Genomic DNA, 26,306 nt, shown 5'->3' on the forward strand with positions numbered 1-26,306 from the left:
CAAAACCAAAACAGAACTTTAGAATTTTATTATAAAAATTATATAAACGTTATGTGAGAAAAATGTTGAGTACAACTTAAAGTAGTAAAATATTACATTGTACATGTCATCTTTCAGAAAAGACATTTATATTTCATATGTGAAAGGGGTCATATATTTTAAGTGATACTTACTAAAACTCCTCCCACATCAAAGCCCCTAGCAGATGTTTCGTAGCCAGCTATAATAACAACAGCAGCAGCAGCTGTTGCTTCAAGGGTCCCAGCACCATCATCATTGCCATAGCCTAATTTTCTCCATCCTGAATACCATTCAGGCTGTTGCCATCTTCATTCTGAATCACTTCCATTGCCATCATTGCCTTTCACTGCACCAACTGCTGATGCCAAGTCACTTTCATTGCCTTTTAATCTTTCTCCTACAGAAAACAAACAGTAAAATTATCAAATGGTGGTTTTTAAAATGATTGCCTATCTCCACCACTTTCCAAATGCATTCTCTATAAAGGAGGCAAAGTAGGAAAGATCAAAAAGCCACCTATTTAAAAGACTGACAGCTGTCACTTACGGATAAGTTCTGCTATTGCCCTTTGTGTTCTCTTCTCAAGCCTCTCTAGTTTCTTGGCAACATCTCTTTTCAAGTCCCTAATAAAGAATAAGAAAAAATCTTGGTGATCAAAATATAATGAACCATTTTTCAGAACAGCAACAGACACACAAACATCATCCATTCCATAACTCAACCTATACCACAACAGACCAGGGAAGGTCAGAACTAAATATGTGTCATTCACGGTTATGAAGATTTCTGCACCCAGTTTAGAACAAGTTGCATTTGTAGTATTTAGCAGTGGTTGGGGCTGGAGCCTTGGTAGGAGATATCATTATGGCTGTGTCTTTTCCTGTGTTGATTTACTGTTAAATGTAATCTAATTTGAGATACAGCATTTAGAAGTGCTATGCTGGCAGCACTATATCAGCTTCCAGAGGGTGTCGGCTCATCACAAGGCTCATGTTTACACGCTTAAATGGGACTATTTCTGAATTTTTTCAATTAACAATCTGTACAACTTTTGAGATATGGAAGGAAAATGGCAAGAAAAAACACAAACAGATAACAGGAGTGTGGACTCTACACTGACAACAACCAGGCATGGGATTTGAAACAGACACACTAAATATGTGAAGTAACGGTGCTACCCACTGTGCCATCATGCTGCCCGATTACAACATTACTTATCTGCTTTTTATAATTGTTTTAGTAAAGGACTGTGATTATTTTATTTAAATAATGTATTATAAATATGTTTAAAAATAGTAAAGACATTTTTGCAAAAAAAAAGAAAAATCACAAAAATATGTAATTTTTAATTGAATTAAAATAAATGCACATTCACAAGAAAGGTATACATACAAATTTTAATTGAATCAAAAATACCTCTAAAAATGTGCAACCAAAATAATTAACTTTGTAACTTGTAATAAGTAGGACATCTGAATATTGTTGTTTACTTAACATTATATGTTAAATTATGAAAAGGGGCAGTGATTGTAGGAGTGCATTTGTTTTGGGGGATCACGTTCCTGCCTAAAGGAAGTGTTGGATTTAAATCTCAAAACAACTCTCAACAAGTTTTACTGTATATGGAAATCATGTCACATATAAGGACTGCAATTATTCTGCAATTAAAATCTTGCCACTCCTCAGTCACTGAAGAAGTCACCTGATTCACAGAACATGACTAATTACAAGATTGTTGCTAAGTTTTAAAACGGATTCCAAGTTGCGTAATGGGCTAGCCAATCGATGTAAAAAATGTCAGAATGTCAATAGAAGTACCATACAAAAGTAAATAAACAAATATCATAGATGACATGGTTGCAGTGTGCCTCCTTCACAAGTTCACAAATTTAATAAATCAATTTTATCCACTTAGAACCTGAATAACATAAAGCCTTTAGCCCACCTATTAATTTCAATGGTGGGCTAAACACTGGACACTTTAATGCTGTTCTGTTAGAATTCATTAAGCCATACAACCTTCAGATCTTCTACCTGAACCAAAAAACACTTGGACACAGCTGGAGAGCCAGGAACTGAGCCACTGAGAAGTAGTCTGCTTTCAGTTCTACTGCACCAGTGACTCTTGTTCTGATTATACCCTGCTTTTCTGTGCCTTGATTTCCATTTGTTTCATGGAGTTAAATCAACATTTAAAGTCAAAGTGATATTATTCTTTACGTTTTCCATCTTTTGTTCTTATTTATAGCACAACATACTGCAAAGTTAAACACACATTAAACTGAGTGATATTTTGGGCTTGGCAAGCTAAGGCTGATGGTTCAGAATAATGCACTCTCTATGTATTTGACTGTGAGACGGTCCTTTGACCTGCCAGTATAACACTACTGAAATAAGAGCACTGAAATAGAAGTATAAAACATCAAGAAAACAAACAAATGTAAACAATGAGTATCTATTAATTATATTGAAATATGATGCATTCCGTAAAAAGGAGTTCAAATTTATATAACTGAAGGTGAAAATGATTAATGATTAATAGTCATCCCATATAGATTGTTATAATTTGATCATGTTCATATTAATTCATGTCATGCAAAGCTAACAAAATCATCATCAACATGTAAAATTACTATTATATTACTGAGATCGAATGTGGTCCCAAATTTGGATAGCTAACAACTAAAACAATAACAGAATGAAAACTACTTCAGGTTGTTTAGGAGCTTCTTTATATGACAACTTTTAAGACAAAAAATATTTTAGAACTAGTCTTACCAATCTGGCTTTCGAGGTGCAAGGTTAACCAAATCCTAAAGAGAAACAAAAATGCAAAACCAAATTACAACACTTAACAAGCAGAAGCTTATACTCTTCTAGAAATTATATTACTCAGTCTCTTATAAACACATTTTTATTAATATTATACAGTATATCAGAAAGGGTGGAGTTTAAAATTCTTTTCACTATTGAATTAGTCTTGCATGGGTCAGACAGGGCTCTAAACTTCACTCATGAGGTACCACTGTGGCTTTAGATTTTCATTTCAACCAATTTCACAAATCAATAGACCATTCCTGTATTAAATGTATGCTATTGTTTAATTAGCTGGAGTTTTTTCTTCTATTGTTTTGCATTTAGAAAAATTCTCTAGTGTGACGTTTACAGTTAGAAGAAATTTAGGAATGTGTATTTTTCCATCACTTTAAATGCTCAACTTTCATTCATCATTTCCTTTTCAAGTGGAGTCTGCGTCCTTATTTGTATCCAAAGATTGACATAAGTGATGAGCAGTGCAGACATTGGTTCAAATGACACTCAAATTTACTCCAGTGTCATGTTCGTTTTTGACAAAAGCTATGTTAAGGAAGAGCAAATTCATATACATCTCTTTCTGCACAATTTTGTGATTTATGGTTAGGCTTTTTGGAACCCAACATGCAAACAATTTTGAACATCTAAAGGTATAAATAATGTTTACAATTTCCTTAACTATCCTGAACTCATTTGTAGGCTTTTCATGTGTAATCCATCAGTCTTCTCAGATGACATCTTTGGCTTGAAGATGCAATGCCAGTGACTGCTATGGTTGGCAACAATGGTGAGCTCTGCTTAGCCATTCTCAGAACCCTCAATTTATGAAGCCAAACAGCAAACAGTGCTTTAATAATGTCTCCAATTACATTTTTAACTGCCTTTGCATGTTATTGATTTTATGTCCCCCCAAAAGCAATTATGTGACTGTCTGACTCACATATCACCTCTAGCTTGAAGGCCAACTGTGCATGTGTTAGGAAATGGACTCCCCTTTAGCACTTCAGCAGCAAGTGGAACAATTTAAACACAAAATAAGGTTCAGACATTTTCTTTTCATTTTGACTTAAGTGTAGAATGTGTTGAAAAACATTTTTGAACAGCCCTCATCAATTTAAGAAACAATATGTTTTGTCTATGGCTTTTTGGAATATGTTTTTTTTTTTTTTTAATTCTGCATTCACAACTAATACACATTTATTCCTTCTGAAAACAAATTTTTAATTAAAAGTGGCAGGAACCCATAAAATGATTAGGCTTGAAAAGGAAATATAGAAGAACCTATAAGATTATATTTACAAATAAGAATAAAAAAGGTCTGCAAAATACAATGGAACTGAAAGTATCATCAGATTCAAAATTAATACATTGATAGAACACCTCACATCCCCCCAAAAAATCAATACAGATTGCTAAGTGTTTTACATCAGTCAGCTAAGAATGGACTGTCTACAATGCAATGCACCTACCACTTCCTCTATCACTGGTGCAGGTTCGGCCGCTTCCAGTTGATCTTTCACCTTCTCTTCAACTGTAACATAAAAACAGTCAGTATTATGATTAATTTAATTAAACTAAATTTGAATTTGACAATAAATTTAACATTTTTGTCATGAAAGTTTCATTCTAAACAACTGATAAAAAATTAGAAGACTGCATTTCCTAACATGTATTAAAGTTAGGGCGCTATAATGATATCATCAACCAATGCACATATTCTGTAGAACACCAAGATCAACTCCATCACTCACTGAGCAAAGATTATTAAAAATGTGAAACAAGAACATCAGAAGGTGTGGTGTAGTGGTTAAGGCTTTGAACTTCAAACCCTGAGGTTGTGAGTTTAAATCCCGCTACTGACACTGTGTGACCATGAGCAAGTCACTTGACCTGCCTGTGCTCCAATTGGATAACCAAACAAAATTTAAACAATTGTATCATAAATGTCATAAGTCGCCTTGGATAAAGGTGTCAGCCAAATAAGTAAATGTAATATAACTCATTACTGTAATCAACAGTTCTGCTTATTTTTGATTGAAAAATAAAAATAACTTCCAGCATCAAGTATAGACTTGCATATTCAGTATTACCTTTAAAATCACCCAGTAAGTACTGTATGTGCATTTTTACTTTCTCATATACAAAGTATAGTACTGTAATCATCCAAAGATTCGATGTCCAGATTTTGATGAACCTCAACATTTTGTACCTCCCTGACTTTCTTGTATATGAAGTATAGGGAAAGTATCAGAATCCTCCAAAAATACCATTTTTGGAATTATGTCTGTGTGTGTGTGCATGTAAACAAGATAACTTGATGAGTACGCTTTCAGTTAGGTCAACCAAATTTTGCATACAAGTATTAGGTACAAAACATAGATTTTTATCAACTTTTGGGCTATTTCCATTAACCAGAGGTGGTACTTTAACAGAGGGCAGTGACCAGAGTCTAGAGGAGCAGCCCTGTAAGGATCCCTAGTGGACGACAGTCAGAGCTGCCTGGATAGGCTTTCTCATAACCCAGGAGTGTTTTCAACTGGCTATGGCATGTCAACAGAAGCACTCCGAGATCCCAAATAAAAGAGCCAGCACTGCCTTGTTCCGGTGAGCCGGAGCTGGGCGGAAGGTAGGCAACACTCGACTGGAGGAGAGCAGTACAATTGAGAGAGTGATAGGAGGAGAAGCGAAAGAAGGCAACTTGTTTATTAGTTTTATACATGGTATTAGTAATAAAACTCCCTATATCTGAAACCTGGACTGTGTTTGCATGTTTGTGTTTGGGGCTTACTGGAAACCCTCTACCCTTCACAATATATACATGTAGCTAGTAAATCGCAAAGGGAGAAAATTAATCATGTATCTTAAAATAGTTTTTTTTATTCCTAAGCTTTCGACAACCTAGCAGATGTCATCATCACAAGAAAATGATTAGACATACAGGAATCAAAGGCAATATATAGAAAAATGAAAACACCATTAACAGACATTTGGACATGAACCCAGCACATGCAAGCTTAAAAAGAACACCTAAATAATAAAAAAAAATATGACCAACACCCTCCGAAAACCACCTTATTGATCCACCTTTCCCCCCATGTTGTTTTATTTTCATAAAAAAATAAATTAAAAAAAAATTAAAAAAAAACAAACAAAAAAAAAAAAAACCCACGGCTCCCTTCCAGGGATGTTGTGTGGACAAATTATCAGAACAACAGGAATGTTCTTGAGTAACAACCAATTAATTTTTTATCATTATAATAAAGGGATTGACACTAAAGCAGCTGAAGCCTTTCATCATTCAGTTTAATTTGTTTCGGTGTTTACTGCATTTATCATTATTGATTGTCATCATTACGGCAACAATGAGAGATCAAAGTCCTCAGAAAAATAGATGTGTGATTAAAAATGTAGGCATTTGAAGCTATGACAAAAATACGCATATTTCTGAATTTGCTAAAAACATAAATCTCATACAGAATATGAAGAGATAAAAAAAAACCCAGCTAATTCTAAAAAAACAAGATCAGTTAGAGGTAAAATAACTAAACAATTGTAAAACTGGTTGGAATAAAAACCGACAGCCATAGTGGGCCCCCAGGACTGAAATGAACCACTATAATTAGTATATTGACAGATACAAGAAGAATTTTATTTTGACATGGAAAAGCTTTATTTTAACCAAAATGGCCTTACCTGACACAGGTTTTGCTTTGGGGACTTGCCTTTCCTTGAGTACCTCATCTTCAGGAGTGTAATTACGTAGTCTCAATTCTCTGCAAAACAAAACAAACCCTTTAAAATAAGGTTCCGCTATGCTCTTCTTTATACCCTGGCGCAATGTTTACTTCACAGTCACATATTACCATAGAAATATTTATGAACAATTTTCAAAGAGAAAAGACTTCCGAAAGTGAAGAATAAAAAGAGAGCACATTGTACTTCCATTATATTTTCTTAATCAAAATATCCTGAATCTGAATATTTGTTCAGACATTTCTCTAATGTATACACTGCAAATTACATTTAGTATAAGAAGCAAGCAAACAAAAGAATTTTCTAGTTGGTAATCAGTTGATATAATAATAAAAATAATAAATGTATTTACAATATATAACATCTTCCCCACGCTCAAAGTGCTTCATAATTCTCAACTGTAAAAACATTTTTAATGCTACTCCTTATGGTAACTTTGGCAATACACAGTAGCAAACTCTACTAGTGAGTTGGAGTTCCATGTTGCTTTCATTAATGATTTCCACCAACAGTTCACAAGAAGATAAAGGTCACAGAGACTAAGTGTACAGATTGTCTATTATTATGCATCTATACTTTCTGCTACTTATGTTACTCTTAAGCACTAGGAAGTACTAAAGTTGGCATCACCTATGCTAATTTTTGATTAATGGCAATAGTACTGTACCTGTCATTCTGAATCCAAACATGAATCAAACTTGTTTTCTAGTCTTTATCCCCATGTCTGATATGATTCTTAAATAATTAACAGTACATCTTTTAGTAATAAGAGTCAATTCACTCATTATATAATATGTTAGTGCTCTAGGTTTTTCAAATGCAGATAATCTTTGGACTTAAACGTCATGTAAATACATGAATAAGTGGTAGTTTAAACTGTTACTGCTCTGTTTTAAATTTTCAATTGAAACAAGAAGCCTTTTAAATACATCAGACAAATTATTTTCAATTATTTGATTAATCTCAAAGTTTCAATACAAACCACACATAAACAAACACTGCACATTCAGTACATTTTATTATGATCCTACAACCTCTTCACATATCCTTCTCAACAAATCTTTTGCAAGTAGCTGGTTAACACATTGCCAGCAGGTGTCAGCAATGCAGCAGGAGCCATGCTATCTTATCATGATTAAAAAAAAGAACTGATCCGATAAGCTTTCAGTAGGAAAACTACACACAGTTAGCAAAGAAATACACATTACAAGCATGATAAAATTTAGGAATGAACAGTGTAACTTAAATATTGTGTCTATCCCACATCAAAGCAGAACAAAATACTACTTTGGCTTGCATCTTTCAAGTTCAACACTGTTTACTCCAAGAGTTTGGTTTCAGAAAAGTAAGACAAACCCCCACCTCCCAGGGTCTAACAATTACCAGTGGTCTAACCAAACCAAAGAATTAGGTTAAAAAGAAGTTGATCTGGTTCAGATTGTTGTTACCAGTTACTGACAGAATGAGAAACAGAATCTTTCCAGTCTCTTATTCACTTTTATAAAATTTGTTGGGAGGACAGTAACACATATAATTTAGCTGTTTTATTAGTGATTAACACTTTGATCTTCTCAGTACATATAATGTGCAACTCATCTAGTCTATCTGTTTAATTGTGTAAATAGGGGATTCAATATTGTTCCTCCTACAAAGAAACCAAGAAGTACATACATAGTAATGAGAACTACAGCTTTACTTTTGATCTTTTCCCCCCTTCTTACAGAATCAGTCATTTTAAACATTGCACTTAAAACACAAACACACACACACTTCAGCTTTTTCTACAAAATGCTACTCACCTGTGCTTCATCTCTTCCGCTTCATCTAAGGGACGTTTATTTTCAGGCTCTTCATCATCGGGGCTTTTGTTCTTTGAGGAAAAAATATTAATAAACAAACCGTCAATTACAAAGATGGCAACTTTGAATTAAAGATTTTCCATATAACATAGTAAATACACAAAAATAACAAAATCCAAGATTTTTGGCTTATCCGGATCCATCAGTGGCTATTATTGTGGGAACTGTGGTGGTAATTCTATGGTCAAAAAGGAATGAACTGCTTTGGCATAGGACGTTCATGTTATTAGGTGCAAAGGCAACATACAACCAAAAAAAAGTGGTAGTTAGGTACATTTATGTATTTATATGAGAGAAATAAAATTATGTGATATCTTACATGTATGATAGGTGACAAAAATGTGAACCTGGTGTTTTATCTAATTGTACTGAAATGTCAATGCATAATCTGCTAGATAATAGATTGGGCAATGTCATTTTCAGTTCAGACAATAACCTCACTCCATCTCCACTTGTTATTAGTTTCTTATCAAACTGAACCACTTGAAGAATGGATAATTATTTGCAGGAGATGAATTTAAGTTTAATAATTTCTTTCATTGGGTAGGCAAAGGAGGAACTCAACGATTAAAAAACTGTAATGAGTAAAGTTGTACCATAAAACATAAATATAATTTATTTTCAAATAGTAAGTATAGACAGAGTAACTTGTTCGTGTTTACAACTACTTTAAAAACCACAATCAGATATTAAGCATGTGTATGCTACAGACTTAGCAGAGGAGTATCAGAGGAATATGGTCATCTGTTACTGTTCTGGTAAATATTAGCAAGACAGGAACCCAAAAATTACTTCAAATTATGGGATTCCAGCAGCATTAGCCTCCCCTTTAAGTCCATCTACCAACAAACATTGCAGGAAACAACAGTTAAGTACTAATATAACATCCAAAACAGATTATAACAGTATTTTAAATTGCCATGCAAAAACGATTCATCATGCATATTATCCTAAAATATACTATATATATAAAAAACGCAAAAAGTAAACTTATACTGAACAGTTCAGACTTTTAATTAACAAAAATGTTTTACGGATATGCCTTCAATACATTCTAATAAAAAGTCAGTTGGAAACCACCATAAGTTGTGGTAGCTCATGGAATTTTCACATTGTTATATTTTTTTTTTGGGGGGGGGGGGGGGGGGGCCACATTGTCCTCAAAAAGCTGCAGACTTTTTTTTTATGAACAGTCAAATGGTTAAATGAATTAAAGGATACTTTTTTATGAGAACAAATTTTCTTTTATTTTTTATAAGCTTGTTTGGAGTACTAGGATTTTCTGAAATGTTTGATTTTGGACTATAAAAAAAACTGCTTAGTTCTATTCTTTCAGTTCCTCATCAGCAAGAGTTACGTGGTCCTGTTTAATAAAGTCCGATTTACAGAAACATAACATTTTAATTAGGCCATGTTAAGCTGATTAACATTTTCATGGCGGTTGTGCGCAAAAGTGGACATGAAGGGGTAGAAGGATAAATGTCAAGAAAATTGTCTGGAATGTATAGTTTGATTTAAACTACTAGATGGTAGAAAGGGCTGAGAGATAAGCCAAATTCCTCAGACTTCAGGCATTAATATTCCTTGCAGCATGACATCAATTGCCAGCTGTTGTTCTCATCAAAAAACATTCCTGTTTCATCATTTTTCCAGCCATCTATGAAAACAAGAAGCACAAGGAAGACTGCGTGGTCAGTAACAACAAGCAGAAAATCACTGTGTCAGCAGTGTAATGCATATTGGAAATAGTGTCAATTACCAGTGAATGCAATTGGTTGCAATGAATAGTTTATATGGTTCAAAGTGATCACATTAGGAATGTTCATGTATTTATTAAATGTATGTTTTCCACATTCTAAGTAATAAAACAAAAGTTACATTTTCCGGATAAAAATTAGTCTATAAGGGTGAAGACAAAAATATTCAGCCTCAAGAGTTAATAACAAAAAGCTCATTTGCTAATACTGATTATGCAGACCTCCAGATAAAATGCACACAGTTACCAATTAAAGATTTATTTGTCAGTGTTGCATGAATTCAGTATATATCGGCAGCATTGCTTCTGCAGTGTGTTTGATCTTGAGCTGATCAGAATATTAAGTATTTCTCTTTAGGATGGTTTTCTGAGGTCTGGCCATGTCATAAAAACAGAATTTCAGCCTTTTGTATGCTTGTTCTAGTTTGTACCACATGGTATCACAATCTCGTAAGATATACAGTGGCATATGGATATTTTTTTCATTCCAGGAAAGCACAAGGAATTCAACTGTAGTCCATTCAGAGCAGGTACTAGCTGAAAGGACACAGGTGTTCTGGAAATGTGAAAGCTGTCCAAGTATCACAGATAAGGAAAAGAGAATAAAAATCTTTTTAGCTGTGACATAAATTGGACTTTTTGCATTGTATTATGTCTAAACAGTAGATAAAAAGGTGGGCAAATGTAACTTGTTCACATTTAAAAAGATACACATACAAAGATAAACATTATCATTCTATTATGTTAAATGCAATAGCTGGAAAAACATCCATCTTATCTCTCTTACTACCGTTACCCTTCTCTTTCAAGTACGTCTCCAAAAAGATTGCACTTTAAGTATCACCATGGAAAATGGAATTCTAATGCGTAGGAGTGAAAACTTGAACTTAAAGACACCTCCCAACTTTATATGTCAGGAATTTGAAGCTTCTAAGTTAGAAACAGATTGTTTCCTTCATTACATGAAAACAGGGTTCCTGGCAGCACCAGGTAACTACAGAATATAAATCCATAAAGTTTAAACTTGTTCATTTTACGTACAAAGCATCAAGGCAAAGGAAATATGAACAGACAGTGACAGAGAAAAAAAAATGAAAACTACAGACCATGGAGACCCTAATGAACTAGGTACAATAAAGAAGTGGAAGAAAAGAAACAAATGCTGTGGATTTCTGTCATGTGGTTTTTATGATATTTTTATTGTGTTTTAATTTATGACAAGGCTATATTTATTTAATATTCAGCTGTTAACAAAATGCAGCAGTTTTCAATCAAAGAAGTATTATAAATGTGTTATTTGTACTTACAGACTATACGAATGCACACTATGCCCATTTACTTTCAAACAGTGAAGTTATTTTTAACTGACTGTTCTTCATGGGTTAATGTTTTACTCCAAAACTGTTATGCCTTCCATCCATTCAATTTATTTTCTGAACCATCTTTCTTTAATTGAAGGTTAGTGAAGAGCTGGAGACTATCCTGGAAGCATTTGGCCAACAAATTAAATACATTAACTATTTTCTACCCTGCAGTCATAGACATTTGAAAAGCAAAGGTAATCGAATGTCATATTGTCACTAAAATCAAGGTAAAGAACCAGCAGCAACTGTCAATACAAGGCATTGCAATACTATGCGTACTGCAGAGCTAAACAGCTAATGAGAACCCATTAATAATCATGACTTTACTGATGTAATAAAGCTCAAAATTATATCTCATGCTAGATTCTATAAAACTGCTTGCCTTAAGTTAGAAAATGGGTGCACAGCTACTACCATATAAACAATTCCATATGATACTTAGAATTGGTGTGTAAGCTGAGCTGCTTCAATCAACATTTAATATCCTTCACAGTAAAGTGCTAAATAATTAAGTAGGTAAAAATAAACACCTCAGTGCTAGAATGTCTACCATCATACAACTTCCACACAAATTCTTCAGTCATACTTTAGATGTCACTATAAATGAACTTAACCAAGGTAGCGCTCAGCAGAAAACACGCAATAAGAACAATTAAAATGGGTTTCAAGTACTGACTCAATTGGATTTGTAAACACATTGAGGAAAACAGAATCTTCCCTTATACTATCAACAGTATCAGTTTGCATATCAGGAAACAAATCAGGATTGGGGACATAATCTGCAGAGAATTGAAGCTAACTGGCAAACTATTAAACAACTACAGATATACGTTTTATCAAATGTATAAAATTTGTTTAAGGATTATATAAGATGGGTAAGATAAAGAAGTGAAAATGTACTATAGAATTGTGACAAACCAGTCCCCTGGCAGGTAAGAAGATACCCTGAACTAAATATGACACCACTGTAAGAACAGGACAATGATAGCTTTCTCTGACAAAGGTAATGCAAAGACCCTTTTGTTACCAGTAACTTATAGGCTTAGCAGGTCCAACACATTAAACAAATATTGAATCCATAAAGCATTAAGTAATCACATATTTTCTTTTTAAGTCTTACTTGACACAAATAAATGAGTAAATTATCTAGAAATAATAAGATCTGTAAAAAATGTTCCCTGATGCAGCATTGAGAAAAATATGACACAATAAAAGGCTACTTTAACGGGTATACCTGCCCTTCACACACACAAGATACTTAGTCACAATGTTGTTTAAAAAAGGTGGAAAGCTACCAAATTACAGTGTGTGCAGGAACACATTTACAGACGCAGAGTGGGCACAACTAATGGCTTAAGTGGTTTTGAATGCAACATGCCAGTTGCCAGCTGATCTATTTTCATGAGTGTATCAGAAACAGAAACACTGTTGGGTTTTATGAATGAATAACTACCAAAAGCTTCAAGCAGTAGTCCTACATACATTCGTGAAAGGGACCAATGTAAATAAACATGACTTGTGCTCTGCTAATAGCTGAATTGCTATTACAACAGTGAATAACAGACAATAAAAGACAATAAAACCTAATGTACCCTCTCAAATATTGAAGTATGGCAAAAGACACCTCAACAACATTCTACTTCTGTCAGCCAAAAAACATGAATTTACATGGGGAAAACAAATTCTTGATACTAAAACACTTCAAGAATTTCACCTAGTCTGATAAATCTTGGTTCCAGCTGATTCATACTATTTGGAGAACCCAGATATGACAAAAAAACACAACAATGTCTACAACAATGCAGGTTGGTTTTAACAACATTACAATTTGAGAAACACTTCTGTGTCACACAGCAGGCCACTGGATATCTGAAGATCTGTTTCTGCACTGGTTTTAAGAACATGACAGTGAATTTAGATCAACAGAGTGTCATCCTTATTCTCCAGATCTCAAAAAATGTAAGCATCTATGGAATAACAGAACAGATAACCTGGAGTAGGGCTCCAATGCTCGCTATTTTGCAACTTCTGTTGAACCCACTATAGTTTATGTGCCTTACAATCACATTTTGCTTATCCACCAAAAACACAGGTAGTTATGAGAGCAAACGATGGACCAACTGGAAATTACATAACACGGAGGCCAAAAAATTACTCATCAATTTGCTGACCCATTTCTTTTCCATTACAGGATCATGGGGAGACAGGGACTATTCCAGTAGCACTAGGATCAAGGTACCTGGAAGTGAATGTTAGTTAGTTCATACCAGGGCACAACTGTGATGTTCACACCTCCACTCACTCACTCCACACCCAGCTAAGAAAAGAACTCTACTGTGCCACTGCATGATTTTGTACTCATATTATGCAAGAATTCAAGAGTGGCTGTGGCACATAGCAAAACTGTGGTGAAAACGCAAGCTAGACTACAAAGAAAATTGAGTAAACAGTTTTTGAATAATTGGAAACTATTAATGATATGAAATCTAAAGTGCAATTATAGTATTAAAGTAACATGGTGGAACTGAAATGGGGAATGTGCATCAAGCAAAGTTTTTAATCTATTTATTAGATGTATTAGACCAGTGGTTCTCAACATTCAGTCCTCAGGACCCCCTGTGGCTGCTGGTTTTTGTTCCAACCATTTTCTCAATTAGTCAGTCACTAATTCAGTCCACTGTTTAATTAGATGACCTGTTTTTCTCATTTACTTAGCATTTAGAAAAGTGCAGTAGTGTAAGATTAGGTCTTGCAAGAAAATAAACCATTTGTATTTTTTCTGCATCTTTAGATGCTTACTTTGTTTTGTTTTTTTTACTCACTTTTTCTGTGGAGTTTTCTTTTTTAATTGTATCTGAATTGTATGTGAATTTCCCCTTGGGATTAATAAAGTATTTATCTATCTATCTATCTGAATATAGACAATTAATGTTGAGCAGAGAAGACACCAGCAAAAATAACTCTGAAAGGCGCAGTTACTACAGTGTTACTCACTGGTGGGCTTATTAGTAAATAATTGCCTAAATAACCAGAACAGTAAAAAATTAAAACATTTAAAAGGAAAAAGAATGAGTTCTTAATCTCCGAACACATAAAATTCCTCCTTCATTTATTAAAAACACAGCATAACCAGTTTGTAATTTCCAGAAACTTGGAAAAGTGACTTACTTAATTAAGATACGAGTCTAATTAAGAGAAGAAATGGATTTTGACAGAAACCTACAGCCACAGGGGGAAGTAAGGACTGAAGGTTGAGAACCACTGCTCTACACCAGTAAAATATGCTGACAAAAGTACTGAACTACCAAATTTCTGCTTAATTAAAGACATTTTCACACCAAATTTGTCTGCACCAGTTTTAAAAATAAATATGCATGCAAATATAAAGCAATTCACTCACACAATTTCTCACTCAATCACAGCACATGAGCCTTTTTTTATCTTTAAACAGATTGGTATAAATTTACTTGTGATCAGGTAGATCAGAACACATACAGTGGTGGCAAGAAACAAAGAGCAAAAGACCTGTGAGGCCGCTGATCAAACCTCGTAATCTTATACCATGAAGACACCATGCGTGTAGGTGGGGCGTCCTCTCAATGTGCACATTAGCATTGATGTTATAGTCAATAGTTTTAAAGTTAATCGTTAAGCGTTGTCACACACGTGCGACTAGGAAGACGTTGTATGGACCAAGCAAAGGTAATTCCACGCCAGGCCAGGGGGTGACGGGGTGCACTAAACTTTCTCCTGTTATCTCTGCAGACCAGCCGTGGGAAAATCTGTCCGATTTAGAACAGAAGACATCACTTTTGGTTCCGGCACCCAGAAAAATATCACTTCCGGTTCCGGCGACTAGAAGATTATCACTTCCGGCACCTACTCTGACTAATGAAGAACATCACTTCCAGTTCCCTTACATCACTTCCTGTCCTATCCCTTAAAACCGCCATCTTGACAAACCATCAACAGTTCTGTTTTGGACTCGGTATAGAGAACATCTCTGTATTTAAAAAGACTCTTTTGCAGCCAGGAATAATATATGGGTGGCTGCCCCAAACCTTTTTAAGTGTGTCGAGTCTATTCATTTTACAGCGTGCTAAAATAAACATTAATAACAAATATGTACAAGAGTTAGGGCAGCAGATGAGATTTGAGAGAAACTAAACTGAGGTTACATACATATTGTGGCAACTGGAGAACAAATATGCAACATCATACAGCTCAATGAAAATTACATGGTAAGTCTACGGTCATAAAACTGAAGCACATATTGTAGATCAGCATCAGCAGAGCTTGTCTTCTGTTATACACTCAGATATCTGAAACATGTCTTTCAGTGCATAAATTTAATAAAGCATAATTTTCAAATAATCATCCATTTGATAATTATGGAAAATACAGCGGTACTCAAATACCCGCTATGTTGTTTTTAACTAGAGAAAAAAATGTTTCTTCCCAATAAAAGAAGTCCACATCCTGCATACGGGATGTCTGTTGATATGCTTAGTTTGCTTGAAAGTTTATAGCTTCAAACGCAACTGAACTAACTGAAAACTGAGAAAAGTTATGAAACATCTCTTGATTTGGAACATAGCAAATGGACTAGGCATGAGAAAATGGCTTAATTTTAATGAGTGGTTCCAGGTGGACAGAACAAGGCATATAAAGCATTTGAACTGGATTTCCTTTTCATAGCTGGCCAAACCAGCACAATTTCAATTATTCACACTTACTTCATTAGTTTCAAGAGTATGTATACTCACAATGCATTAATAATACTGGATGTTAAATGCCTTCAGGCAATTTGTGTCTTTATTCAAACACTTTATCACTGAGCCAGAAGGGAAAGATACAAATGGCTCTCCAATTGAGCTGTTCATTTTGTTTAACTTTTTCACCATTCTACAACCTTTGCAATAATCTGAGTCATCTGTAAAAGGCAAAACCTGTTCGTTTTCTCAGTTTTATGGAACAGGGTTAAGAAAGAAGAATGGTAAATTTAAATCTCACTTTCATGACTTTATTGTATCGCTCAAGACTAGGGAATCCCGCATTTCATTCGCAGGAATCCCAGGCTCCCGGGGATGACACAGTGCACGGGCATCTCACATATGAACGGTTTTAGAACGACCAACACTTATTTTTAATAAAACTACTGCAATATATTGACACAAATAAAAGACTAACCTTATCTACAAGCAGTTCTTGCTGTCATGTAAGTACATGTATCTAGTTAGTTGCAGTAATAAGAGCGTAGAAAGCACAACATGTCCAGCGTGATGTCGTCCAGGCAAGACAGCACCTTCATGCAGAGTATGCCAGCCGCTAAGAAAGCATGCTCTGCCTCCACTGAAGTAGGCTGCACAGTCATCAGATACTGATACACTTGTTCTAAACAACACCCGCGCTTGCCGTTGCTCTGAAACACTGCCGTTTCAGCTTTTACTGATGCATCCAGTTTCTTGTCATCATTCTGTGATGGCAAGTTTCTTGGCACAGATAATGAGGATGCAACAGACTGATGCATTGCAATTTCAAGTTGCTGTTGTCTGATGAAGTGCAAGCTGCAGCAATGGCGTCACTCTGTTATTTCTTGATCGATTTTACACGCTATATATGCGAGCTTGGCCGTTCCCATTTTCCCTGGAATTGCAGCAGTTTCATTACCGGGAATGCAGGAATGAAAAATGTCCAGGAATCCCTACTCAAGACCAATTTTTACAATGTTTTCATCTCAGTTTTTAGACAATATTCCAGATATCTTGCTGCTGGAAATAACTGAACTCCAGTATAACAATAAACCTAAAAATACCAAAGTTTCTTTGCTTGATTTCTACTGACTGTGCATTGCTCAGGATTTGTTTCCAAAGCTTTGCAAGCATGATACGTGCATAGTACCATTGTTTGGTAACACAGGTGTGAGCAAGTTTTTTCACAAGTGAAAATGACTAAAAGCATGTACAGAAGTGTACTAACATAAAAGTCAAAGGATACATCTTGTAATGTGCTTAAACGCATCATCAGTGATGTCATCCAGGGTCAAAGGGTGTTTCAGGCCTTTCAAACTCATGCACCTTAGCTTGGGTGACCCAGCTAGGGATGATCAGGCCCCAACTTGTGTCTGAGCAGTGTTTTGCCATGGCTCACTCTAAAGTATTCACATCCATTTTGAAGCCTTCTCCTCTGTCAGAGAGGTTGCCCAGCAAACCTTCAGCATCCTACCTCTATGGGCAAACTGTGATGATGTGGGTTCTGCTCCATGCTCCCACCTGGCTTCTGGGAGCTCTTGAACCCGACACCGTTGGTAATGTCACCGATGAGCTGGACAGTGAGGCACAACAAAGCAAGTGGATGGTGCAAAAAGTGCAAAGTGCTTTTATTTTAAAAATCAACAAAATCAAGTGTTCAAATAAATAGTGCAGTGCTTCAAAAATCTTCAAATAAATAATCCAATAAAAATAAGTGAATAGTGGAGGTTAAAAACAATAGAAAAAAATCCATTAAAAACCCAAGGTTAAAACGATTGGCTGGAAGTAGTCTCTTAAAACAAAGCCAGTTGCCTTTTTTTTACTGGTGACTCTCCTGCTTCTCCCATCCAGGCTATGCACCAGGGAAATCACCCTTCATGCAGGTGACCTTCTCAACGGTATGGCATGGTGGCCTTTCTGATCCCGGGCTCCGGTTCTGCTCACCCAGACTAAGACCTGGGTTCCCCACCGACCAGGACGCTCACGCTGGGGCTTCCATTTCCTAAGTCCCCGACTCCCGCTGCCATTGTTGCGGTGAGCCAACCTTCTCCCGGTCACTCCTGCTCTAAATAAGCACTCAGCAGGAGCAACCACTACTGTCGGCCCTCGGGTGCCAGCTAAACACCCCACTCAGGCCCACCTCTCCCAGCTGCCTGCAATCAGCACGAGCCAGCACTCGCTTGCTCGTTCGTTCGTTCGTTCTCCCTCACCGGCTTTCTCTGTCCTGCTTCCTGCCATCTTCTTCAACCTTAACCTCCCTTCACGTTCTTTTTTTCTTTCTTCCTCCATCCGCCTCACACTTCTATATATGATCCAGGGAGGTGGATAAAGTGTGGCAATCAGCAGCTCCCTGCAACAATTACAGATGCGGACAACTCCTCACCTGTGCACATAAGCGAGGACCATCCGCATCACGAATCACCCAGGAACCGCTCCAGCCACACTACCACACCCCCTCTCTAAGCCGCGAGGGTGGCGATTATTTATTTAAAAAGTGGCCTTTGATCTCAGCTGTGGACCCGCTATACCACACAAACACTGCGCCCGTCACCCCTTGCTGCAGCACTCCTCAACCAAGACATACTTGGCTCTCTTCTTTTTGTTCGCCTCTTGCTTCCTGGCTTCCCATGTAAATTGTGAGCTTAAGCATGACCACTTGCCTGGGCAACACATCAGCAGACCTATGTCTGAGCTAAGCATGGTCACGGAGATGATCTCAGGAAATGTAATCCTTTTTCCCAACTCAATCATCAGCTACCAATGCCTAGTTGTTCCTAGAAAGCTTGACTGATTTTGTTGGTGAATACATGGTTTCTCACCTGCTTTAACAAAGGACAAGGTTGTCCTCCTACTGCTTTAGGTTATGGCTCTACAAATGGTTGTACAGCTACTGTTGTGAGCAACTGGTTGTGATGCCAATTACAGCACCCAGTAACAAATTATAAAATACTCCAGCAACCCTCATCCTTGGTACAGATGACAAGCTGAGTTTGCTGGGCTTGGAAGGACATCATACATTGCCTGAATTAGGAACTTCAAATGCTCAGGCTCAGCTTGCCCCAACTCATACCAGATGTTACAGTTCTCTACCTTGTCCCACTCTGTCCAGGCAACCTGCTGACACACACCCACGGCCTTAATGGCATTCAGATCCCCAGCTCCAGACCTTACAGTTGGCACCTCGCCTTGCCTTTTGTTTTGTTGTAATGAGTTGTCAGTAAACTGTCAAGGCATGCCCATTCTTTGGCCACAATACCTATGTGCACACGGTGCCACAGTCAGTACCCCACTGGTTCAACAGCACCCTGTGCTCTCCACTTTCTTCCTGTCCTCACTTCAATTTCCACCGGACAGACCTTGGGATTTGTAGACAAATTATCATCATCACTTTGTATTCCACTTACTTCTGAACTGGGTCACGTGGGGTGCTGGAGCCTAAACCAGCAAAGGTAGACAAATCTTTTGCAATTATATAACTGGCAACTTATACAGTCTTGGCTAATATTAGGAGTTTGTGCAGAAGAAGCAAGAGCTTTCATGTTCATGAGCAGAATAATGTGACCATTAAAGCACTCTGCTTTAAAATTGGTATTTGGGCATTGATTTTAATAGCTCTTTATACAATGTTTTACAATTAAACCACTTCTGGCAGCACCTATTTTTAAAGTTAATATTTACTCATTTCCACTTGGAGACAAAGTAAGTATTACGTATCTACCTACGTTTCATTAACACATTGTCAGATTTGTCCTACACCAAAAAGTCTGCCAACCCGTCTTAGGTCCTCTGTATAGAATTCTAAATGTAATTTCTTCCCCACCGAGTTATAACCATGGTGGTGTTTACTACGGTTGTCGTTTCACTTTTAATTAACACGATTTGTTAGATCGTTTACCGTTTAATACCCTCTCAGGTGACGAAACGGATACAAAACAGACTGTTTTGAAAAACACAAGACTGATACTCTAATTTTTACATTCTAAGATATTTTTTGAATAAGAAAAATGTTAAACAGAGGGTTGGTATTTTATATGATTACCTACTTCGTCTACGATATGAACAACGTATTACTTTATTGCATATTTTGTCTCAGGATTATGTAATACAACGTGGATGAATGAAACGTGATGTGGTCCATACACGGCGGTTTATACCAGTACGTCCCCCAAACGGACACAGGCACACCTCCACGTTCGACACTACTTACATTGATTTGTTTGCTTCGAATGGCTCGCAGACGTTCTTTCCTCTTTAAAGCTTCCTCCTGCAAAGAACCGACAGGTTTCTCCATCTTCCCACTACGCACTGCGTTCGTAGGCCGGTAAATCGATTGATGGCTGGAGTCAGTACTGACAGTCGTGCAGCGATAACATCGATGTTATTCTGCGCGACTGCGCAAACGCACTTACTACTTTTGTGAAGTTCCATAAATCTAAACAACTCGAGCACCGCAGAACTCAAAAGAGTACTGTACCATAAACTATTTTGACGTTAGTTTCCTGAACATTATACTGAAATGCAATCGGGGGCATACTGTAACGTTATACCAAATTAACACTTTTACATGATGTTGATTTGGCAGAGTGAATAAAAGCGCAGCTATCACAAACTTACATTTTACCATGAAACACATGAATTATTAATTGGCTTTAAATGTTTATCTAATGGAGATCCGACGCGAGTGCAACGAAATAGTGCTGGGTACGAGCAGTCGATTGCACCACACACACCAATTTAAGCATAAATCAGATGGCTTGGGATGAGACAGAAGCCATCAAATGACAGCCATGCAAACAGTGAGAGTCTGCGAGCAGCAAAAGGCACCGCAGTCAGTAGGAATGGGCCATACCACTGTTTTTGAAATCAATACCGATACAAGTATTTTATGTGTCAGATTTCCGATACCGAATATATTTTTTAAAAAGCTTAGGAATTTATTTTCAAATGGTGATACTATTTAGAATGGCTAATATTAATGGGCCAGTCTGTATTTAAGTTAACTAATATCACAATACACTTTAAAGGTCACCATAACAAATTTATTGCAGAATAATATATTAATAGAATGAACACGTCATGTTATTTTCTAACCTGCTTTCTCCAGCCCAGGGCTATGGGAGGGTGCAGGAGCCTATCCCAGCTGCCATAGAGTGCAAGGCAGGACCAAACCCTGAACAGGGCGCCCATCCATTACAGGGCAAATACACCAAACACACACTATGGCCAAGTTAGCTTTGCCAATTCACCTAACCTGCATGTCTTTGGACTGTGGAAGGAAACTTACACAGTCACAGGGACAACATGCAAACTCCATGCAAAGAATGAACATACAAACGTAATAAAGACAATAATAACTTTTACGTTTTCATAAAGATTTGGTTATTTGTTTAATACATGTAAAACAGGCAATCACTTCATGAAAGTACTTAAACTGATCCCCTATATTCCTTATCTGGCACTGATTGCAGCTAAATCACAGGGCTAAAGATCTGCATCACTTTGATGTTTTACAAACATCTTTCTGTTGAACAGCATGTGTGCTTTTTAAATGTTTAAATGGGCTGCTTGTTTTGCCTATGTACTGCTGATTCTTCTAAAAAATATTGGATCGGGCAGCTGTATTTGTAAAAAGTAGCAGCATACAACGCTATGCTCTCGGTCAGCCATTGGTGTACAGTCTGCGCTTGTGCAAGAGGCGTGGGTTTATGGTGCTGTTGCGTCACAGAGGGTCTGCTCATTTCAGGAAGTGAGCACGGAAAGTGTGTTAATAAATTCTATGCCTTTGCAAGAACTTTGCTACCGTATCTTACAGAAGAAAGTAGTACTGTAATCGATATTTTTGAATGTTACTCAATACCAAATGAGTACAGTTTGAGTATCAAAGTATCGATTACTGTGGTATCGATCTGCACATCCCTAGCTGTCAGACACTGAAGCGGGATCCAAGTATTTTACTCCGACTTTTCTCTGTTCCATCCAGTCCAAATAAAAAAAGTGCAAATTTTTCATTTTTCCCGACATGGTTTAAAAAAAAAATCAGAATTAAATGTGAATACAGTGTTGATCAGGGTTAGCGCTAGTTCATCACATTTTGCTGAATGGTGACTCTAAAGCGTCCTTTTGTAAGAAAGTGTGAGTGCGTCCCGCCAGTGGCATAAGCAGCTTGCCGAAGGACCCTGTGCAGCGCCCTGAGGTGCCACCCCCCCTCCTGTCTAGCATAACTGTCAGTAATATATTTGCAACAGGTCCTAGGGGACGGCTAAGTAGTGGTGTCCGCGACACTATCAGATCACTCGCTGGTGACAAACAAACCGGCTCCCAAAATGGAATTTATAATAACTTTTTTAATCGCTTTATTACAGTAGCTGTAAGTTAGCAAAAATAAAATAAATTGTGGGACTGGAATGTTGGAGGTGTGGGTAAAAGTAGTACATAAATATATGTAAGATGTGGACCTGCTTATTTTTCCAAAACAACTTCGTGAAGGAAGGTAATTAAAATGTAACGTAAGCTAGAAAGTAGAAACTGTCCTGTGATATAAAATGAAGCCATTTCAATTTGTAACAAATTAAAACGACAACACCTGCTGACAAGATACTATATACAATCGACCTGTTTTACACAAGTTCTGAGAAAATTTTCAATTCCTGTTGCAGGTGTGCCTTACGTTTAGCAGCACCACTCTTATAATGTTTCCAGGATCCGCTGGTACAAGCCGACATTGGCGTCGTATGGTGAGAGTATAAAAAGCTTCAAATTGTTCAAATATTCAGCATTTGCTGACTAAAGGGGACCATAACCTGACAAAAGAATTGCTATGGTTTACCGTTTACGAGTTCGAATTTCGAAAACTGTTGACATCAAATCAAAGTACAAAAGTAACAATTATTTACGATAATAGTGTATATTTACAGTATTCATGTGGCATCCTTCAAAACTTCTTCCGTTCACATCCACTATGTCATGCCAAAGGTTGCCAAACTATGAATGTACACTTCTCTGTAAGGTGACAAGGACGTGTTGTGCCTTCGATTAGGCTCCGAGCCTCTGAACTCCCAAAGTCTAAATTCGTGTAAACTGTAGGCCTGCCAAATACATCAGCATGGATTGAATTGGACTTGCCTAGTGATGGTGCAAACATGTCACTGAAACTGTGAATTAATAACACAATTAACTGTGCAAGTGATTTAAGTTATTCAATCTTTTCTTAAATCTATATGGCCCCAAGTGGGCCCCCAAGCTTGTAGGCCCTTGTGCTTTGCACAGTCTGCACAATCCATTACTACACCACAGTGTCCCACCCCACCCAGGAGTAAGTCTGCCTTTATGTACTCTCACAGAGATCTGGCTCCCCAAGACCCTGTACTGAAATAAACTAAACAGATGGAGAATGTACCTGAAATATTATTAAACTTTGCTGATACAGTATATAAATGACAGGTTAGGGTTAGGCTTAGGGTTAGGGTTAGTACTGCTACCCACAGAATCAGTGTCCTGAGTTTGAATCTCATGCCAGGTCTTTGTCTGTATTGTTTAAATTGTCGAGTTTTTGTCTCCAACGACAACTTGATCTCAACATCAAGAATACCAACAAGCTCATTGAGGACTTCATGAAATCAAAAAGCTGTAGCCGCTCCCCATCCATATTAATGTGATTGCTGTTATGAGTGTCTCCAGCTCTAAGTTCCTGGGAGTTCACATCTCTCTTGGATTCTCAACACCTCTGTAATTGTGAAAAAAGCAGACAAACATTTGTTTTTTTTTGAGAAGACTGAGAAAAGCCAAAGTAAGAACTCAGGTCCTCACCAACTTCTACCGTTGCACAATCAAGAGTATTCTTTCCAGCTGCATCTCAAAGTGGTTTGGCAGTTGTATTCTCAGTGAGCAACAGACCCTACAACAAGTAATGAAAATTGCTCAATACATCATTATGACCCCATTGCCCGCCATTGAGGTCCTGTGTCTGACGTGATGATTATGGGGGGCATGCAATATTATCATGGACACTTTCCACCCCAACCATGGACTATTTGCCTACTTACTTACTTACTTATTGCAAAAAGGTCCTAGTGTAAAAATTTGGGAAAGTACAAAATCACCAACATCAATGAGACTCTCAAGCAATCTTTGTAAAATGTCAATAGTCATAATTAAGCTTTATAAAGTTGTGCGAATGATAACACAATCCAGTTGGAAGGCATAATGGAAAAGCCTAGTGAAACAACGGCCATGCAGTCAACTGCAGTGGGCCCACAGCCCCCTGGGCCCCATGCTTTGTATATAATAATACAACTGAATTGGACTAAACAAGTTTAAGTCCATTATTTTGTGATATTTAAATAACAGCACATGAGTGTAGGACTTGAATTTATTTAGTTGTTCATTCATTAGTTAAATTTAGGATCAAAGGAACGTTATCTTATGTTTTTTGTTAAAGAAAGGCCAAGGTGGCTTCTTTATACTAACAGCAATTTGCCTGCATAAGACCTCACTGTGACTATGACAGCCAAGTCAGAAGTTTTCTTTCTTTTACATTTTCTTGCTTTTTAGTCATTCTGGTGTGTGTGTGTTCAAACTACAGTGTGGATGTATGCATATTTATTTATTTATTTATTGTGAAAGCCACGGGGCCTTACAGCTCCCCAAACCCAGATACAGACAGCCACAGACACACAAGTCCAAAAGCAGCACGCAGTTATTTCCTCGGGGGGCAGCTTTATTTCATGCTCCCATTTCAGAGCACAGTACACAATTAAACAATCAACACTACTACTCAGTCCATTCTCTTTTGTCATCTTTCTTTCTTTATTTCTCTTTTTCACTTCTCTTCCGCCTCCACTCCTCTCCCAGCAAGCTTTGTCCTCCACCACCTGACTCCGGCTCCTCGAATGGAGTAAGGCAGCCATTTTTATAGTGCACCCAGAAGTGTTCCAGGTGCTCTCTGATCTTCTTCCAGCAGCACCTCTGGGTGTGGCAGAAGTGTTGCAGTCCAGGACTCTGGAATTTTCCAGTCACCCCTTGGCTGTGGCCACAGGTCCCAGCAGGGTTGAGCTTCTAAGCTCCAAACCCTTGGCCCCAATATATTCCAGAGGAGCTGGCCTCTTGTGTGCACACTATCTATCTATCTATCTATCTATCTATCTATCTATCTATCTATCTATCTATCTATCTATCTATCTATCTATCTATCTATCTATCTATCTATCTATCTATCTATCTATCTATCTATCTATCTATCTATCTATCTATCTATCTATCTATCCATCTATCTGCTAACCTGTGTACAGACTTCACTAATGAATAAATAAATCATTGTTTAAAAGTCCAGCTATACCCTTCTCTCTATATATTCTGATCACACACCAGTGGGGTACGCACTAACTTTTTAAAGGACATTATAATAATCTCTATTATTCTCTACTGTAGTGTCGGCCAGCCAAACCTGAGAGGCAGAGAGCCTGCATTAATAACACAAACTCAGATTAGTTCAAATTAAAGCAAAGTACTCAACAAGGAAGCCCACATTCTGGACAAAAACATCTTTACATATTTCTCAGATAGCCTAAGATTATCAGTTATATTTGGTTTTCTCTACAATAGGGTAAACATGCACAGGGATAAATCAGTTGTAATAGCCAATACCATAGTACTAGCACAGAAGAATCCCAGTTCACCTTCTATAATTCAGTTGGCAAGCGATGTCCTGTGTGATCTCAAGTTAGGAAAAATCAAATTCTCTCTTAGAGGATTTGTCCAAAACTTTTTAAAACATGTAAAGAATTAATTATTATTTTAGAATAAGCATGCTAGGCCTGTGATTTACTTTCTCATGCTATTAGTTATTAATTGTTCTATTATGTTTAAAAAGTTGGATTTTTTTTGAGTGTGTCTCTCTTCTTTCTTGTGGGGGGGGTGGGGGGGTTCAAATCCCGATTTGCTTTTTTGTTCCTTTGTATTTCCCAAGTTTGCTCTGTGTTGATTAGTGAGC

At 37.0% G+C, this 26,306-nt stretch overlaps 1 protein-coding gene across 1 annotated transcript; it reads right to left on the reverse strand.

Moving 5' to 3' along the window:
* Positions 1-11: 11 nt before the first annotated feature.
* ccdc12 (coiled-coil domain containing 12) lies at positions 12-20,673 on the reverse strand. The gene is made up of 7 exons (XM_028817373.2): positions 20,526-20,673; positions 8,388-8,458; positions 6,529-6,608; positions 4,305-4,366; positions 2,800-2,834; positions 568-644; positions 12-418 (listed from the first exon to the last, which is right to left on the reverse strand). Exons 1-7 carry the CDS (start codon positions 20,607-20,609, stop codon positions 330-332), a joined length of 498 nt encoding a protein of 165 aa, XP_028673206.1. The 5' UTR covers positions 20,610-20,673; the 3' UTR covers positions 12-329.
* Positions 20,674-26,306: the final 5,633 nt, after the last annotated feature.

The sequence above is a fragment of the Erpetoichthys calabaricus genome, chromosome 13 (assembly GCF_900747795.2).
Source record: "Erpetoichthys calabaricus chromosome 13, fErpCal1.3, whole genome shotgun sequence".
NCBI classification, from domain to species: domain Eukaryota; kingdom Metazoa; phylum Chordata; class Cladistia; order Polypteriformes; family Polypteridae; genus Erpetoichthys; species Erpetoichthys calabaricus.

What these genes read in the sequence shown, in the direction of transcription:
- ccdc12 (XM_028817373.2), bottom strand. Translation starts at nt 20,609, where the DNA reads ATGGAGAAACCTGTCGGTTCTTTGCAGGAGGAAGCTTTAAAGAGGAAA. An exon ending in TTCGAAGCAAACAAATCAAT is followed by an intron (nt 8,459 to 20,525) that starts GTAAGTAGTGTC and finishes TTTTCCTCAAAG; the next exon opens with AACAAAAGCCCCGATGATGA. An exon ending in GGCAATAGCAGAACTTATCC is followed by an intron (nt 419 to 567) that starts GTAAGTGACAGC and finishes TGTTTTCTGTAG; the next exon opens with GAGAAAGATTAAAAGGCAAT.